Source organism: Phasianus colchicus, chromosome 2 (assembly GCF_987193195.1).
Source record: "Phasianus colchicus chromosome 2, bPhaCol1.hap1.1, whole genome shotgun sequence".
NCBI classification, from domain to species: domain Eukaryota; kingdom Metazoa; phylum Chordata; class Aves; order Galliformes; family Phasianidae; genus Phasianus; species Phasianus colchicus.
In genome coordinates this window covers 73,715,927-73,736,016 of record NC_143437.1, presented here as the reverse complement: position 1 = coordinate 73,736,016, position 20,090 = coordinate 73,715,927, and the positions used below count along the sequence as shown (strand labels likewise).

At 34.8% G+C, this 20,090-nt stretch overlaps 1 protein-coding gene across 2 annotated transcripts in view; it reads right to left on the bottom strand.

Moving 5' to 3' along the window:
• Positions 1–12,931: 12,931 nt before the first annotated feature.
• Positions 12,932–20,090, bottom strand: part of EPHA7 (EPH receptor A7) — a 155,080-nt gene continuing 147,921 nt past the window's right edge. For both annotated transcript variants that reach the window (XM_090135997.1, XM_090135994.1), the window contains one exon: positions 12,932–13,743. In XM_090135997.1, coding sequence (XP_089992123.1) covers positions 13,548–13,743 — 196 coding nt within the window. In that variant the 3' untranslated portion in view covers positions 12,932–13,547. The remainder of the gene's footprint in view (positions 13,744–20,090) is intronic.

Sequence of the window (20,090 nt, the reverse complement as noted above, 5' to 3'; positions counted from 1 at the left end):
CTAATCTCTTCTGAGCACAGATTTCCTGTAATTTTATTATTTATTTATATTTCCAACTAACTGCTTATAATGTGGTTTAATAACCCTGGCTTACATTGTTGAGCTGTTAGTGCTCTTGTAGAGAGCATTTTTTTGGCATTTATTTTGCTGTGTCAACCCCAATGGAGCGCTTAACAGAAGTTGGTAAATGATAAGGAAGAAGAGCAGTTAGCAGGTGTCATACATTTGCAGAGCTGTAGTTGCTACACGGATATCTAAATGTTCAATCTGAGAAAGATACTGGTTAAAAATGGCGAAGAAGAATGAGAAGATTCTGTATGGCACAATTATTTTTTCCTGGCATTTTTTCACAGGTTCTGGCATCATTTTTGCCCACTTTTAGGACAGACAGAGCTAGCTGTTCCTCCACACAAGATGCCATGTCACCCTTAATTGGCTTCTCTGATCTTTTTGAAAAGGGGATATGGATTCTTTCCAAGATTAATAACTATGCATCTGTTAGTACAACAGTGAGGCAGATTTGTGAACAATAGACCTACACATGTATCCAAAGAGATCAGTGGCACTGAATGAATCTAATCATGTAATTACAAAAAATGAGCCATTCTAGAAGTCATGTGTCACTGCATTTTGATGGTATTTGACTCTTCTGTGATATTTTAGAAGCTCCAAGTATCTCTATCATTATCTTTTCTTCCCCTCTCTTCCACTCTCTTTTCAATAGGGAAACTCTGAAAGATCAGTCATAAATCATAACTTCTTAAAATTGCACAGTTTTCATGAGTTTTTGAAATCATCTCTGCTGCTCAGTAGAAAGATTACCTTGAGAATGACCCCATCTCTTATAATTTCTGCATTAACATCTGAAAACAAGTATGATAACTGTCAAATTAATTGGATTATTTCTAATTTATTGCAACAAAACCTGAAGTAATTTGGACCAAACAACCCTCAGTAGACCACAGGCAGGTTTTCCTTTAGCCTCCATAGAAGCTCTTTAGACAACAGGACATTTTTATTAGATGCTGTTTGATCTATTTTCAGTTTTGCTATCAAATACTTCTGGAAAAGAAAGGGATAATGTAAAAGTACACAGGAATTCTAACAGGAATGTATGCAACAATTTTAACTTATGAAAAAGGTATATTCTCTTACATATATTTCTACCACTTATTAAACTGCCAGAGAAATAACATGGAGAATTTCACAGACAACTCATGCCCATACTAGTATTTTGTGTGACTCTTTCCTTTAAAAGGAAAGTGCTGAAAATTAGACAAGGTTTTGTCCAAATTCTTTATGGATGAACTACTTGTGTATACTGATAAAAAACCCGAGCTTAAAGAGTACTTCGTATCTCTCATTCTCATCAAAGCAAAAAGCACCAGTACTTGCTTCCACCAGCCTTCTATAATTTCAGGTCTTTTTTCCAGTTTGTAGAAATGTGAAAAAATGTCTCTGAAAACACTCCACAAAGTTACATGCATGTAAAAAAGGCAATCAACCATCAAGGCCAAGCAGTGGGGATTTGTTTCCTTCAGGAGACCCATATGTTTGATGAAAAAATGAACAGAATCTCACTTGCACAATAGAAAGAGGTAATTATACTTCTCAGTCAGTGTAAGTGAAAATGCATACATATGTGATTTTCCTTGCGGGCTGTTTTAGGCATGAAACATTAAATTTAGAGTCAAATGAACATGTTATGACATTAATTGTAACTTACCTGTTTGTAGGAAACAATAATAATTCAGGTCTAGCTGAGCACTCTGAAACTGGTTACTAATTAAATAATAGCATTAAGCTAGAGGTATTTGTCAAATTAGAAAATGGTGAACACAGTGACACAACACCAATAAGGAAAGGGTCAAGGAGATAAAAAAAAGTTGGTTTAATTTGATTTTTTTTTCCCAATACATAGGGGAGATTTTGGTAAAGGCTAATCTTTATCTCCTTTTCACAACACCAGGAGCTTTTTATTTTTATTCCAGGAACCTTGTAACAAGGTTTAATAAAGTTTTAATTGCTATCAAGAACAGCAAGCATTTGGATTCTCTATATTCTGTCTCAGATCTTTGGTGAGGGACTGCTTTTAACTTAAAACCACAGTTATTGAAGCAGTATATGGGTTTTCTTGTGTTTGGGACAGAACACTGATGATAGCAATCATCACTTCTTTCTAATCTGGCTTTTTTCAAAATGTAAGGTATAATGTTTCACAGGTTCTCCCTGGCAGGACATTTTCTAAGCAAAATGTCAAGATTTGCAACATGAAAACAGATTCCCACCTATTGAAATTGGAATGGTGAAGCTGTGAAAAATATTTTCCTTGTCACAGAAATCATATAGAGATTCTTTTTGACAGTAGTGAGTTTAGGTCTGTAAGCACATGGGTAAATGACTTTGGCTCAGTATGACTTATATGACAGCATGAGTTTATGTGCTATATAGAGTAGATGACACCTACCAAGGTAACTATAGAGAATTGTTTTTTAGTGAAAACTTACAAGTTGTATTCTCCCTCTTAATTTTTTTTTTTTTTTTTTTTTTTTTTTTTTTTCCAGAGCTGTATCATTGCCCGACTTTACTAAAAGGGAAACAGTTTCTTGTTCTCATTTGGGAGTACTTAACAATTTTATTTTTCATCCTATGTCATTTTGTCAAATAAGCCATTTTAAATGCTATGTAGGAGCTTGAAGTTAAAAGCCTGCTAAATTGTGCATTTCCAGTGATACTACTTTGCAGAGCTATGTGGGAGACATGAGCTTGATTTCACATCCCAGTCTCAGATTCCTGTCCATTTAAACAGAAAACCAATGAACAGTAACTAGCAGTAATAATCCTCCCTAGCTTGTCAACTCCTTCAATCCCCAAGAAAGATATTGCCCCCACATCAGTGCAACAAAAATTTTAAGGAAATAACAGTGCAGTTGTGGATGGTATTATCTTTTCTGTGGTGTTCCTTAATAATTGTCAATAGCTATAATCAAAGAAAAATGTCTGGCCACTAAATAGAAGATATGATGTTATGTAACCATGCCTATGCATGAGTGTACAAATATATTTATATATATATGTGTATATAATCAATAAAAGCATATTACTTCTATTAAAAAGCATATTATTTCTGTTAAATATAAAAAGAAAGTGAGACTGAAAGTGTTACAAGACAATGACAATTTTCATGCAGAACTACACAAAATCAAAATGGCAAATTTAGACTTCCATAACCCTGATCATGAGCCCAGAGACAGAGAACAGACAGAAAGCTGTGTTATTTCATCTAAAAGCTTACTTCAGCTTTTAGATATGTGGGCAGTTGCTTTGAAATATCTACGATTTCTTTTTAGAAACAGGCTTAGTTCTGCAACTAATGGACAAAATTAAAACAATGAAACTTATTTAAGATATTTATTCTTTGTTGTACTGACAGCAGTAAAATCCATTGAAACCATTTGTGAACTTAAAATAGAACAACATTTCACAAGCTTCATGATTTCTTTCTTCTGGAGATTTATTTGGTTATATCATGTCTGGACCAGCTGGTGAACAACTAACAATATAGCACAGTGGTAACCACACGATGCTGTCTCTGTTCTCACTGTGAGATGGGCAAGGATTCCTATTTTATGCATCCTTAAAAACTTGTTTCTGCTAAACTTGTCACATTGACATAGAATGAAAATATTATACATCAAGAAATATTTCTGCCTTGTTAGTTTTGGAAAGTTATCTGAGAAGTTAGATGTGTAAAGCAGACATCTCAGTGACTGTATGGGCTTATCTCACGGGGGCCTCACAGAGTCAGCTCAGCACCCAAGTATCAATGGCCTTAGCTGCAGATACTGACAAGGATTTCAGTGTGTTATATTGCAATCTCCCTCACACCTTGTCATTTCTATCTTTCACACATTTTGCTTGTTTCATATCTGAGTAAAATTTCAGCTTCCCAGGCAGCTGCCAGCTGCTGCTAGAATATGGATGACACCTTAACCCTGACTCCACCAAAGTCAATGTAAGTATATGCATGGATTTTATCAGGATCTGAATCAAGGCTTTTGTGAGGAGCAAAGGTCATTCTAGACCATCTTCTGTAATAATCCCAGTCATTTCTTTTGGCATACTTTTGGCTATGAAGCAAGCTCAAAATCAAATTCCTGCTTGCCAGACCCAAACAACTGGACACAAGCCATTGCTAACTTACCTGCAGAGCACAGCAAAAGCCAGTAACATATCATTGGAGAATGAATAGATAATTTTCTTTGCTCCTGCCTGCAAGTCTGTTTAGTCATCTACTCATTACTCAAGATTATTTGATAATATCCATAAGGAAAGGATGGTGTGGGTCTCAAAGTTCTCAGTGTTTCTCTATAGCCATGTGAAAAGCAACCTGTGGTTTTAAAACTGTCACCTCAGATGGGTGGAATGAATCACTCTCTAATGACCCCCGCCTTTCCGCATTTATTATACTGCTTATACAATTAATTTAGACTAGACACACAGATTCTCTTTCCCAGCATTTTTTTTCTTCAAAAGATCTGTTTCATAGACAAAGCAGTAGATCTGTGAATGCATACTGTACAAGACTAAAAGCATATTAAGGCATGAAATATATAATGCATAAATATAGACAGATGCACATATATAAGTGTATATGGACAATTTTAACTACATATACATATACACACACATATTACACTCATACCCCTATGTCTATATATGCGTGTGATCATGTTTTTCAGATGATTGTTCTATAGTCAGTCAATCATTCTGTTTCTCTAAATCTTGGAAAGTTTCCTATGCACTTCTCTTTGTAGCCCCAAAAATATTTAATCAAGAAATTATCAAGAAAGTTTAAGAAAGCAATGTGGTCTATCTAAATTTGCTTTCATTTTCACTTTCAAAAAACTGCCAGTAGATTCATTTTGATGACACTGTGTTTTTAAACAGTCATAATAATATCTCAAAGTTCATCTCTTGTTAAAGAAATTTTCATGACAGTGGAAGAAACAGCTCATTAGCAGAATGACAAAGAGGGACAGTAAGTGCAGTGTAAAATAGCAGTCATGCTTACTCTCAAATTAGTGTTAATTTTGTACCAGAGAAAATGACTCAATTGAAAGTGATTTTATGCAGTAGTTTTTCATTTTCAGCTTTGTATTTGAGTTAGATTTGAATCTGACAAGCCAACAAGTTGCTGAGACACTTAAATTTGCTTGTAAATGTATTAAAGTCGAGGAGTGCTGTATCTTTTTTTTCAGCTTGCATTTTTCCTCCAGATAAATAGTAACCCCAAACGAGATTGTTATCATTACCAATAATTGTGAACAATAATATTGTTAATACTAATTAGCAAAAATGCTCCTATGCTGAGAGAAAAAAAAAACAAAAAAAAAAACCAAAAAAAACCAGGCAGAGTTAAAAATACAAGCCAAGTGCTTGTTAGGAACCTGATCAAACAAGCTTAATTATGACCCCCAGATAAAGGGATTGCCATTAAGCTATTAAATTATCACAGATAGGAAAGACTCTGAGTCACTGTCTGATGATAAATCTCAGCTAACAACAGCAAGGAAATCAGAGCTTGAACTGCTAATCCCTGTGAGGTTTGTGTTGAGCACCAGTTCCCGTACTGTTTTGCATCTATTTTTATTGCACTCAGAACCCACAAATGGCCTCTTCTTATCTGCAGCCCTTGATAATTTATTCCTATTGGTGTGTCACCTCACAGCAGAGGCTGTTATCAAGAAAGAAGAGGTTTAGGAAATCTGATCCCTTGAAATGCTAAACCCCTGGAGATTACTACAGATAAACAAGCTTTCCACCACAATTTGCTTTTGTTTATTGGTGGCAGAGATTAACACTTTATGATTGCTGTTCTCAAACAGCTGTTTAGTTTGAGGGAAGAAATAATCACAGAACATGTAGGATTTTCACATTTGAAGCTGTCCCAAGTCTAGCAATCAAAAGGCAAGATAGTCACTTTAGTTTATGTGTCATCTCTTAAAAAGATTTGTAAATATTTCAACTATCATCACAGGTTGATATTAAGTACTTCATTCCTTAGCTCCAGTCCAGAAAACCATCGACCTTCCCACATACTTTTAATCATCTGAATGATCACAATAAATATGATGAGATATTCTTGTTGCTATAACATAAATGAGCTTAAACACTTCGCTGCATCAGACCCTAGCATTGACGTGATCTCAGTTTTACTCAACTGTGATGGGTATTTTTTATGCTGAGCTGGTTACTGTTGAGAAAAAAAATGTATGCCTTGGATTTTTATTATCAAAGATATTTCCTATCTTAATGCTGCTGAAGTGATAAGAAATCTTATCTTAGAATTCAGTGGGGTTATTGGCAGGTAGTTGTGTCTTACTTGTTAGTGCTACAGAATATTCTTAAATGAATAAATACAGATGTACCTATTAGTGTTGCATAATGAAAACTTGAACTGTAGGCACATTATGCTACTGAAAATAGGTGGATCAAGCTCACTGTTGCTAAGAGTTTCCAATTTCCTTTTTATTTTTGTACTCAGGTTCAATGGTTAGGCTGGATGAGATCACACCGAGTGACATGACTGATTGCTAATTAGCCAAGATTTCTGGTGGTAGCTGTTGGTGGCAGCTATTGAGATACAGTACTATGTGTCAGAGAGATAAGGGGAAGTAGGAAATTAGCTGACCTTGAGATTTCATTGCATTTGATGTCACTAACATCACCGGATATTTTTAATCCTTGTTACATTCTCCTTCTTAAATCCATTCCTACTAGCAATCATGATAAAAATAATTACAATATGAATTTCAGAAATTCTCTGTTTTCTCTCTTGATAAAAAAAATGTGCAGGAGGACAAAATTAGGGGAGAAGGGATGGGGAAAGTAGTGTCCTCTATTTTAAAAGGAGACACAGAGATAATTTTGTTACATTAAAGAATGTATTAATATATAATTTTGATTTTGTTTTCCTAAGTGTCTTGGAAGTACTATGCATTTTGGATGAATGCTGTACATACATATGTGCATGAATAAGTGTAGGTGGATAAATTTTATGTTAAACTTAAAGCTTTTTTAGCTTTTCCCCAAGAATTTAGTCTAGATCTATTGTATGCATACATCTACTGTTTTCTTTTGCCATGAGCCTTTCTTACTGTTTTAATAAATTATGCTTAAATTGCAACATTTCAGCAGGCATTAGAAATCACTATAGAATGAATTTTTCAAAAAGAAGTGTGTTCTGTACACTTTTTTTTACAGAGATGTTGGAAAATCATTGAAAATATTAATAATTTACAGTAAGAAAATTGCAAGTCTTAAGTTAACTAAAAAAAATATGTTAGATCCATGTACTGGGATCTGGGAAACTGGGATAACTGGGAAAATTTTGAAAAGTTTTTATTGTTCTGGAAATAGATATTTTAATAGTGGAATACAGCAAGGGTTGAAAAATTCCAGTTCAAATTAGCATTAGCTATGGCTGTTAGTATGGCATCTTCTTTTAAAGTTTCACACAGATTAAATATTTAGAGGCCAAAATAAATAAATACATAAATATTTATGTAACCAAAACTCAAAACAGAATATCTCAATTTCTTTTCCTTGATATTCCACCTTTGATGAGAATTTCTGCCCACTGGTTAAAAGTTCATTTTTAATATTAAAGCAGAGGAGAATCTTCCCTGGGTACTCAGGAATGTATAGAGGTACACCACAAGCATAACTGTGTGTGTATTTATAAGAAAAAGGGAGCTTGAACATACACTAAAATGAATCAAGGTCCTTAATATCAAAGAAAGGGCACTGGCCTAGGTTGCTCCTTTTAGCCTAAAAATTTCTATATTACCTCAGTTTGTAAGAAACTGAGAATTCTTGCATTTCAGAGGCTCGGAAGAATCAATACTTCAATAAAATAAAATAAAATAAAATAAAAAAGCTGGATCCTTGTAAAAGGGGAGTTCAAGGCGAGCTCCCAGACTTTTGGAAACCTTGATACAAAAAGTATACTACAGGAAATGTTTTGTTTTTGTGATGATGATGAATGTTTTTTTTTTTTTTTTTTTTTTCTTTAAAGAACCAATCAATTCTTACTTCCTATATTCTAGGAGTTTGGATTGGGAGTCCATCTCCCAATAATATGTACATTTTATATTTAGATTTTAAGTTAAAATATACAGTAATCTTAAATGAACCTGAGGCCAACAACCCGTGAAGAAATGCAAGAAGTCCATCTGAAGGCAAAACAAAGGCTTGAGACTGTATATATCCATTGTTTGATCCTGGTCTACATAAAAAGAAATGAGTCAGAATGTGCTGGTGATATGGGCAGGGAACAAGGAGTGTGTTTTCCAAAATGACTTTGTGCAAGCACTCAATGGTAGAACTAGTTAAAAGAAAAATAAAACTGGCCACCTCAAAGTTTGAGTTTTACTTTGAGTTTTTTATCAAGTCTAAAACAGATTTTCTATCAGTTCTTTAGTTTGTATTCCTGAACATAACACATCTTCCAGAAACATTTTATTGTTATTTGTCATCAGTGCATAATAATCCACTTTCTTGATATTCTGGCATTGATATGTACCAAGAGCAGCACTTACCCACCACATCCTAGGAAAGATTAGCTAACCTGGGTTTTTTTATGACTTTTCCTTTAATCCCAGATTTCTGGTCAGTCTTTTATTTTATTGCTTCCTGCCATTGTTACACGATTAATATCTATCATTTAAAAAGTGGAACCCATTAAAGTTATAGCAGCTATGAAACAAAAAATGCAGAAGCAGGGAGACTGGGCCAACATGTACGACTAATACATTGATAAAGTAAGAATATAATTATAAATGTGGGAACAAGCCTGATATAGGATTTTAGATATAGATAAAACAGTCATTCAGGTTTTGTTCTTTTTTAAAATATTGCATGGCAGTTTAATTTGCTAGTTTATGGAGTCTCTTATTTTTTGGCTTATTAGTTCCCAAAGTTCTACTGATTCAAAGAGAAGACGTACGGGCATCTATAATGGAACAGATGGACATTTGTATCACTTTCTCCAGGAATATAAAATATTCCTTAAGCCCAGTACTACACATTTCTCTATTTTTTAATATTAGCAAAGGGAGAAGTTCCTAAAATCAAATAAATAAGTTATATCTTCATACCTCCTATCAAATATCTAGGATACGAATCAGCTTGAAAAACACTAAATGTCAAACACCACCTACTTATTTTCCCCCACTATATAAGATTTCTGGTATGATACGAGCACTAATAACTCACAGGGTCTACTCTCCCATCTCAAATAGTGAGAGTGACATACTCTCAATATTTATGTAAGGTAAAAAACATAGTTGTGATGTAGACACAGTATTGTTTTTGGATAACTGTTATGATGACATTTCAATAAAGTTATGATGTGAAACAAACAGAAGAGATTTCACTCTACACAATTAGGTTTAACACATTTACTAAGCCAGGGTTCAGAATCTCACTGCTTTCGCTAGTGTTTTAACACAGACTCTGGCTTAGACTTGCAATGAAATAGAAATGGCTAAATGCAACTTTGGGTGTTCACACAGACAGTCTAGAAAGCTAAAGTCCACTCCTGAAAGTTCATTATTTACTGATACAGAAAGAAAGAGAGGGACTGATACCTTGGTGCAGTAGGTTGAGCATAGACATGACATGCTATAGTTCATTGCAAGGGAAAGTGCCATGAACCCATAAGCAAGAGGAATAGCTACAGTGTGAGAGAAGCTACGAGTCACATCTTGCAAAACCCTATTTAGTACTATGAGTATTGGAAAATATACCTAAATCAGTTCATCTTTCCCTTATTTTGTTTTCCTTGTCTGGCTATTTCTCTAGTTTGCTTACACTGTTCCCTGCTCAGTATGTCAGAGTTGGTGGATTCTGTTGCTAAATATCCAACTGTACTCTTTCATTGGAGAGAGAGATAAACCCAATCTGAGTTTACGGTTTCTGAGATGAGGCAGGACATTTAAGATGCTAAAGGCTATTCCTAAATGCATTTCATGGATTACCCTTTGTAATTTTTCACTTTAAGGATTGTATAACCACTCTTTCATAATCAGTAGACATCAAGATCTAAATTATACTTTTAAGGTTTCCAATTAATAAACACAGATGGAAATAGCTTTAAGGCTGTCTCCCTCCTGTCTCCCCCCTTAAAAAATAGCATGTGCAAAGCTTCCTGGATTCTGAGGCATCAATTAAAACAAAGAATTTAAACAAAAGTATTTTTATTAGTAGTAAAGGGAAATATGATATATCTAAGAACTGTCAGATGAGAAAGTTTGATACAAAATGATTTCAAAAAGTTAAATCAGAAGCTGCCTGTAAGGAATTTCAAAATGATTTAACAGTTTGGAATGCCACTGGCAATAAAATAGTGATGAAATTTGATAAATTACAAAGAAACATACAAGGGAAAAAATAAGTCCAATTACACATAGATAGACTGGGACTCCAAATTCACTATTGCTTGAGAAGAAAAAAATCATAAACTGATATTAGACAGCTCTCTCTGAAAACTTCATGTGAAGCACTCAGCAACAAGTAAAAATGTGAAACAAAATATTTGGATGATTAAGAAAGAAGCTGTAAACAAAATATAAAACATATATATATATATATTTCACCGTATAAATACACTGTTTTGCTATATCACTGTATAAATACATCATACACTCTTATGTTGAATAATTCATGCAGCCCTGGTCATTCTATTTCTGAAGAAAGAAGGTCAAAACAGAGAGGGAAGGAGAGACATGAAGAGAAAATAAATTCACCAGATCTAGGACAAATTCAGACTACGAAACATAGTGCAGCACCTGATTTGGGAAGCATTTGAACTGTACACACTGGGTAGGAGAGCCCTGAAGGTGCTTGTAAGTTTACATATGAAAACATTATAATCTGCAGAGTACAGTGGATGACTCCCTACACTTGCCAGGTACAGGCCTGCACAGACCTTGGGACTGAGTTACTGCAGGTGCTCTTACTTTATGCAGCACTAAGTATTTTCTTGGAGAAGGTGACAATAGGATAACAATAGGAAAAGATTTGCAGGAAAAGAATAGGCCTTTTTCCTACAAGAAAAGTTCCATATGACTACTGAAATAGCTCGTACTGAATCCTTTACTAAATCTTGCATCCAGCTCAGTGTGTGAACTCTGAAGATATATTTTTCAGAGCTAATGTTAAACACTTTGCAATTGAAATGATGGGGAAGGCGGGGGTGGGGGGGTAGTTTTGTTTGTTTTTTTGTTTGTTTCCTTTTTGTCTTTTTAGTACCATAGGATAGGAAGATGTCACACAGTAGAATTTTCTTTCAATGCCAGCTGGTACATACACATACTTTCCCTATCTGTTACCATGCCAGAAGGTAGGGAGAATTATACTAAATCCAGAGCTTGGCAAAATATATAAATATTCACTATATTTTGATATTGCTTTATGCTGAGTCTATATTGCAAAAAGTTATTGCAACTATTTAATGCTTTTGTAGGAAATAAGTAAAAATTAAATGTAAAAAAAAATATTATGGGGAGATAATATGACACTGCTTTGCAATTTTTTTTTTTTTTTTTTCCATTACTACAATAATGGTGGAGAGAAATAACTGAGTTGGGCATGATTCTTCAAGCACTGCTAGGCATTGTTAACTCTCTGCATGGGTTATGTTCTTTAATAGCTGAAATCTCTACATTAACAGAGTAGGTTTTGTAAAACTCATTGCTAAAATGATACCCTGAGGTGACAAGAGTTCAGTTAACTTAAGCAAAGTTCAAATGGAATACAATAAGAAAAAAAAGTAATTGGCAATTTCTGCTGAGAATCCAGTAAGCCACCATTTACCAAAATCTTCAAGCAAATTCTGGGCAAACCCAACCAGTTAAGGATTATTAGTAACATTTCAGGTATGACTTTGTATCTCATCTCCTAAACAAATTATTTGAATTCTATCTAGAGTCACCAGGATAGTCTTAAATGAAGCTGTTGTCTCCACTAGATAATGCTTAAACACTACTAGAAGAGACTAAATCCATATATTGATAAGGTGTCACAACTACCAAAATATCCATTGCAGTCTTCTAAAACCTATTAAAAACATAAAAAACACAAGTAGTAATTATCTATAGTACCCTAAACATGAACACTTTGAAGTCAGAAGTACCAAGCAAAAAGTGTCTATATTTATCAAAGTAATAGATTACTCCATTACCTTGAGTAATCTCTCAACTATCATACCATTACATCTGCCACACTATAACTATGTCTAAAAACAGTTTAATTGGTTACAGAAACATGAGGCTTTCCAGTATGCTTTCTGACAAACTTTTCCAGACAAAATGGAAGAGCTGTGATGAGAGCTTAAATGGAGACATACTCTGTAGTGAAAAAAAAACAAAAACAAAGTTACTTCCTGTAAACAGATCTAGTTAATAATTCCTAAAGAAGTTGGCAATATCTTGTATCTCTGGGAGACATAGAAACTGGTTTTGCTCTTTGCAACCTACTCAGTAGAGATGTCTGACCACAGAAGCAGAGGAGAAGGAGGTGAGGAAGGGATTCGACTGGCCACTTTAAAGCTTTCTTATTAATGAAGGGTAGTTTAAAATGTCTGACAGTCTAAAGTTTACTTCTAAAAAGTGTCATTTTTTTAAAGGGAAAAAAAAGTCAAATCAGCATAATTAAAATAATTCCCAGTGCTATGATAAATTTTCATGGAAAATTAATTTTCTTTTCTTTTCAATGAAAAATCCCCCCTCCCCTATCATTAATTAATTAATTTATTTACTTATTTATTTATTTTGATACTGAAACAATTATTTTCAGCTTTAGAAGAAACTATTCCAATGCTTTTCTTCCAAGTTTATTTTAATGTAAATGTTATGATTTCTGCTTTTTTTCTGATCTAGTGTGAAACGACATTTCAGAATGTCCTAGGCTAGTTAAAGTATTCAAATTCTGTTTCTCAACAGTATTTGTAAGTAGTGGCAAAGACTCCCATTGATTTGTCTGCACGAGGAAGGCTAAAGGATACTTTCTGCCACTTGCATCATCAGTAGAAATAAATCTGTATCATCCCAGCTTAAACTTCTTCCCAAGAAGGACTTAAAAAATCTTTGATTTAGCTGCTTCTCCTTCTCCTTTGCTCTTCCACATACATATTTTGTGTTAAGAGGGGAGCTAAAAAGAAGATGGGGAAGCAGGGTTATAATAGTCTGAGGAGCTTCCAGAGCAGGCTTCCAGGGCAGCTTTGCTGGCTCTTCTCTCCCTAGCAGCATCGCCATGTCCTGCTTCGCCTTCCTCCTGAAATCATCATGCTCTTCAGATGTGGTCTTTCATTGTTGGCATTAGTCATAATCCTCAGTTTGTCAGGTGTGTTTTCTGGCCTCTCCCATACACCTCTGTTTACTCTTCCTCCTGTTGCCAGTCTGTTCCTCCCTTCTTCTCCATTCCTTTCCATGCTTCTTTTCTACATTTCCATCCTCTAATCCCAACTACAGTCCTTATGTGCTTTAAAAAAATGCCTCATAGCGTTCACTGTGCCTCCAAACCAATCTCATGATCTTATGGTTATATCTCTTGTTTTGCTTCCCCTTTCTGCTTCCTTTGTCTCCTGCCATTATGCCATTTCTATTCAGGCAGTCATCTCTTCTGGAAAGGGATTTTTCTTGTTCTCTGTTTTGCAAAGCACCTGGCATGTTTTTGATTCTGTCAAACAAATAATAACAACAGATATGAAATTGGCAGTGCAGCAGTATCCTGATAGAAGGAAGTAATAGAGGCAAATTATACTATCATTGTCATTGCCATGTATACACCACTACTTGACAGAAAAAACCTTGTTCACTCACTAAGTAAACATCAATAAACCCAAAGATTCCCAAGCAGATATCTCTAACATGAAGAAAATGTAGTTGTGCTTCATGTTGTTTCTTAATGACCCAAAGGGTTATACTTGATGATTTTAGTATTTAAAATAAAGGAGGTAAGTGAGTGCAGTGCAGTTTATTGGATGGGTGTTTGGCTACTAAATTAGGGACAGGAAGATGCTGATAACTCTTAAAAACAGAGAAGCAGGGAAAGAGTGAGATGGGTATGTTAATTCAATTAAACCTTATTATTTTTATTATTATATAAAATTAAAAGAGATACATGTGGTAAATAGCTTCTAGGATATAAACTAGTAAGGTAGAATCTTCTTTAACCTAACTGATACTATCAGAAGTTCCCAATATTGCTGAATAATCTTATGAAATACTTTAACTGACTTGTTTTAGTCACTACATGATTCTAGTTACCTCAAGACAATTTTTGTTACTTATGTTACAAAAAAAAAAAAAAAAAAACACAAAATCTTGAAAAAAGAAAAATAAGTGGAAAGAAGATGATGTTTTATTTATTTATTTATTTATTTATTTATTTATTTATTTATTTTTGGTGGCAGATCGGCCATGTGAAATCTCTAAAACAGTATAGCTTTAGGACTAATGGATTTAGGCCAGGATTTAATAAAAAATATTTTACATTTGATTAGCAATCTCTTAAACTAAATTATTTGAAGATTCCTGAGAGAAAAGCAATCTTTTACAGACTTCAAGACAAGCCAATGTAGCACTAATACTGAAGAAACATAAACCAGCAAAGGAATGTCCCCCTGCCTTACCAACCAATATCCTTACAGCTTCTTTTAAAGTAGTGTATGTTTTTCTGTCACAAGGATTAGATTATGTAGCGTGTGAATCAAAAGGAAGCTACTTATTCAAGACAAGAACATTTTTAATACATTTAACATGCAATATGTTTCTGTCACCAGACTGGACAAAATGGGAGCAGATGTTTTATGAAGAGGATCTGACAATAATAACCGCCATAATGTCTGAGCTTTAGCAAACAAAAACAAAAAACAAACAAACAAAAAACAGCTATAGGAAGCGATCTGATTAAGTTTTTAGGTTTTTTTTGCACCTGCCCTTTAGAGAGTCCAGTAATGCAAGGAATGTGTGAGAAGAATGCAGCAAAAAAGAACTCTGAGACAAATCCTTTTCAAAAAGAAGACTTCTTTTTTTTTTTTTTTTTCTTTTGGACTACATTTTTTTTGTACTATTTAGAATGCAAGTAAGTCTTTGAATTATTAAAAATGATTGACAGGTGAATTTATTCAAAGTTTAAGGCAACTAGCAGTCACAAATAGCTCTTAGATACACAGGTATTTAAAACCTCAGATTATATTTATATTGGCAGTGTATCTACTTTTTTTTTTTTTTTTAATCAGCATCATTGGATAGTTTATGTATACCCTGTACTGCCTGACTTTACTTTGGCCTGCACCTGGCTGTTGTTGCAAAGTATTACTTTATCTGGAGCAGAGCCCAAGTGCAAGCTAACAAGAATGAAACTTCAACATATGGGACTTGAGGGTCCCTGTGTGACACATGATACATCAATTTGATTATTTCTTTACATCTTTACAACCAAGATATTCATCTTCACAGTACTTAATTTCTAGTTGCCTCCATGCCCAATGTCATTCAAGGCCTACTGCCCTCATAAGAAATAGAAATCAAAAATGGAAATTCAGGAAAGTAAAGGCCAAAGACCATGACTAAACAAGCTGGTAGGGGCTTCAGTTCTTTGCTTTGGCAGCTTTATGGTCAGATTTAGTATTCATTTATCCAGGTTCTGATGCATTCCCTGATCATCCTTGTATTCATTAAGAAGCCAAACCACCCTATGCATGAGTTTCTACTTGAACTCTAGCTCCACAGAAAGGAAATCTTATGCAAACTTGTACTCAGCACACTTAGAAGGATCTTGGGTATGCCAACATGTATTCCAGCAGCAAATCTGCAAGTGTCCTGAAGAAGTATTTTCTGGGATTCATAGCCTCAAACCTTCTCTGAAAGTACATGCTTAAATTCATCCTTTCAGCGGAAAATATGTTAAATGAAAGATCAAAGAGATGATATATATTTTATCTAAAAATTGAGAAACAGTAGAATGATATAGAAAAGCCCAGAGTCATTGTGGTGTTTGCAGACCAATATATTAGCTCTTCCGGGACATGACAGGTTGCTCAAACTCTTCCATGAAAGAACTCCAATTTCCTTAGAAGGCTCCTTGTTCCCAGAGAAGCGGACTAAACACCAATTTCAGAGTAAGACAGAGGGGATTTCTGAATGGGAAAAGTCTTTCAGGAAGGGAAGAGACTGTACAGTGCAGGAAAGAATTTTGGAGGTAATACCTGCCTGTGGAGCATTGTGGCCAGCCTCATCAACCTTTTCTGAGGTAGCAGCTACAGCTCCAGGCACTCATCTATATGTGCATGCCTATAGAGACTCACCCTTTCCACACATTGTCTTTTTCGCATCTTCCTGCAGCCCAAAGCTATAGGATTAGTCTTATGCTGTGCATTTTTCACCCCAAAACTATGTAAAATTTCACTGAGTCCTCAGAATAAGAATAGGCCATCCCTCAAATCACAAAAATCAGTAAGCCTTCTTAGAAACAGAGATAAAAGGATGCCAGAGAATTGTTAACATTTCCACCTATGTATCCTGAACTGTGTTTAGTTACAGTTCAGCTGTCAATAAGCTTAAGGCAAGTCTGCCATGGTATTCTGGCTTTTACAATAGACAAGGAGAGAAAGTGAATTCAGTAGAAGCTATACATGATACGTAAGAGATATGTCCATACTTTCATGAAATGGCTTCTGCCAATTTACATCATATTCCTCTGCTCACTAGAACTAAGCTAACAGAGACTTCCACCGCCAAAAGGCCTTAAATAGGAAAACAGCATCAACATGATAAACTTATAGTTTAAGCTTTACCAACTATAACATTCTGTTTTGCAAAAGTATGCTGCAAAGGCTCAGTGCACCTGCATGACTGTATGGTTTTTGTTCTTCTGATATCTAAATTGATGCACTGTTAATTTAGACTTGATTATTCAATCTTTAATATAATGCAGCAACTTGTAAAATCATAATAAAAAATGTAAAATCCATTCTACTAGGATTTTTAATTTAAGTAACTTGACAACATCAGATGCTGAAAAAAAAAATCAGGTTTACACAATCCTATTTCAGTATACAAGTATAAAAATGGTGTTTTGAAGGCTGACTTTACAAGTTTTGAGAATAGATAATATTTCTTTCAAATTAGAAATGTAATTTTAGTATAAATTATGATTTCTCTTTTTCAACAAATCATTCAAAAGTAGATAGCACAGATAAAGCATTAGTTCTTGTATCACTTTCCATATGACTGTCTTCAGTCCATAACGAGGTAAGTCTTTTCTGCCTTGGAACAGTCCTCTCACCACATATTTTGATTTATGCCATTCTCTCTCCACACTTGGACTGTTCTGTCAATGGGAAGATGTGTATATTCTTTTTAACATACTCCATTAGCTCAAGTAATGGATGTTACTGAACAGCTTACTTTTCAGCCTAACTGATTCACCTCTTCTGTATCGCTCTCCCAACTCCTAAGTACACACACACACTTTCTGGCTTTTGTTTTGACCAACGCTATTGACTTCTGCACCTAGAACGTGGCAATCATCTCCTTCCCTGATTTTTGGTCATAGAAAGAGATGTAGGAATCTTTCCAGCAGTACCCAACACGTACACAGTTGGTGGCTGTTTTAAAAAGGAAGAGAACAAAAGAGAAAGGTATGGAGCACCTGCATGCTCAGTCCCAGTAGATTGCTTAATAGCATTTATAATCACTGCGGTATGGAATGTTCATCTCTCACTACCCACTTCTCCTCCAGTGAAGTGTGGGTACTGCTAGTTATTAATAACTCATACTAGCTGGTGGAGAATACTTCAAAACTGGTTTCCCTTCTCATGACTGGGGAAATACTCCTCAAAATCAAGAGGAATCTCTGCACAAAGTAACAAGCATGGAAAACTGGAAAGGGGCTTTGGTGGTGCTCAATAACTACCACAAGTAAATTACCATTTTGAGGACTAGAAAGCAGAACTCCATGCTAGGCAAGGAATTTGATGAGATTGAAAGCAATGTAAGACTGAGATTTGCAACAGACTATCCTGGGTAGTTTTTCCAGCAAGTAGGAAGCACCAAAAAGGATTTATCTTTTGCAGAAGCTTAGGTAACTTAGGCATTGAAACAACTGTGTTATATTACAACAGTTTTGAAAAACTCTTTTCAACTCATTGAAAAGAGTATTGCAAAGAAATGCTAGAAAGCTTTTTGCTTTTCTTCATTTCCTCCACACCCCTACCCTTAGCAGTAAATGAGTTAAAGTAGGTAGAGAAGTTATATAATAAGATGCATTCTTTATCCTCAGAATAGCAAAGAATCAACTGGCCATAAAACTGAGACCAAACAATGTCTTATTAGGAATCCCTTTCAGTGTCTTGCTGATCCAGCTTCTTCCTGCAGGCAAATGATGTGGATTTGAACCTAGTGCAGTCTTCACTTTTCCAGTAGACTGGTAGAAATGCTTGCTACTAGTGATGAAGACAATTATATTTTGTTTAGGGTAATATAAAAGAGCTATTCAATTAAGAGGGACAGCAGTGAGTCCTGTGATGAGATAGACTGAGGGCAAGGATTCTGCACTACAAGGATCCTGGAAGAAAAATAAAAGTATTGCCCAAATTAGCTGCAGATTTTCTCAGCCTCCCTTTTCCCACCCAAGTTGCCCCTTCACTTCACCCAGTCTTGTTTCAACTCATCTTACTCTTCCACTGATTCCATATGGAAGCATCACTGCTGACAAGATCAAACTAAATAATAAGATTAACAGAGAACATCTTCTACCCAGAATTCTCCATACTTTGGTAGCTAGCATATTTTATGAGGTATAAACACTATACACACTGACTATCCAGTATAATGATAGAACCAGATCCTAGTCACCATCTAAAAACATCTAAGAACAATTTTGAAATAGCCTCAGAAAGTATCTGGATTACTTTTCTAAGTTTATTTCTGGCAAATCAGATTTCTCACACTATTTATTAGGTTGAATTTTAGTGAAATAATACATTTAACTTAAAACTATGACTGAAAAGAACATGCTGGAGAGAACTAATCTGAAACTGCTTCACATTCATATTCTCAAGCTGTACATATACAGTGTATGAGTATACGTTCTTGGCATAAGTTGTTTGGTCCCTGAGGAAAAGAAATTGAAATGTTTTCCAGCAGACATCTTAAAAATGGACATCATGTAGCCCTTAAGTAAGCCAGTGGAAGCTGGCACAGTGAAACAGGTTGAATGACAGTCAAGAAATTGCCTGAGTAATGTCTCTATGGACAAAAGATGTGAGAAATCAACAGAGATGCATTTTGTCTGTAATTCTTCAGTCTAGCCTCTTTTCAAGCCAATTTTGGATGCTATATTAAAACAAATGTGTGCTTTTTCCTCTTAGTGAGACTTAATTTTTGGGGCAGGAAGTTTGTTTCTTAATCTGCAAGACAAACATATATTTCATGGTAATTCTAAGGAAATAATCAGAAGACAATTAATATTGCACACAATCGACTTAATTGATTCTTCAATATACCTCTTTTTTTTTTTTTTTTTTTCTTTTTTGGCAGAAAAGCAGAAGGTTTTAGTTATGCACTTGGTACTGTATATTCTCTGGTTTGTAACTAATTTGAAATAGCTCAGAGTCCAGGAACTCTAATATCACTACCACACATAAAATGTTGAGTTTAATCTTTGAGCGTGCTTTCCAGTACTAGCCTTATTATGATTCATCAGGTGAACTCTGAGCTGTAGTTTTTCATTATTGGTAATTATTATTAGCAGCATAGTTTTACAACTGGTTACTCGGTTCAATTAAACACAGAAACGTTGGTCAATAGATGAATAGTTTTTCTGTTCTTGATTTAGCTCCTTTGGCACTAGGAATTGTCTTGTTTTGTCCAAGATTCATTTGGCTGGCTATATGATTTTCACTTGGTTGTATACCATCTTTTTTTCATAGGCTATCAAGGCATCAGCTGTTTTTTGACTTGTGGTTCTCATTTGGTCACTAATTAGATATTCAGTGCATCTAATTTGTATATAGTATC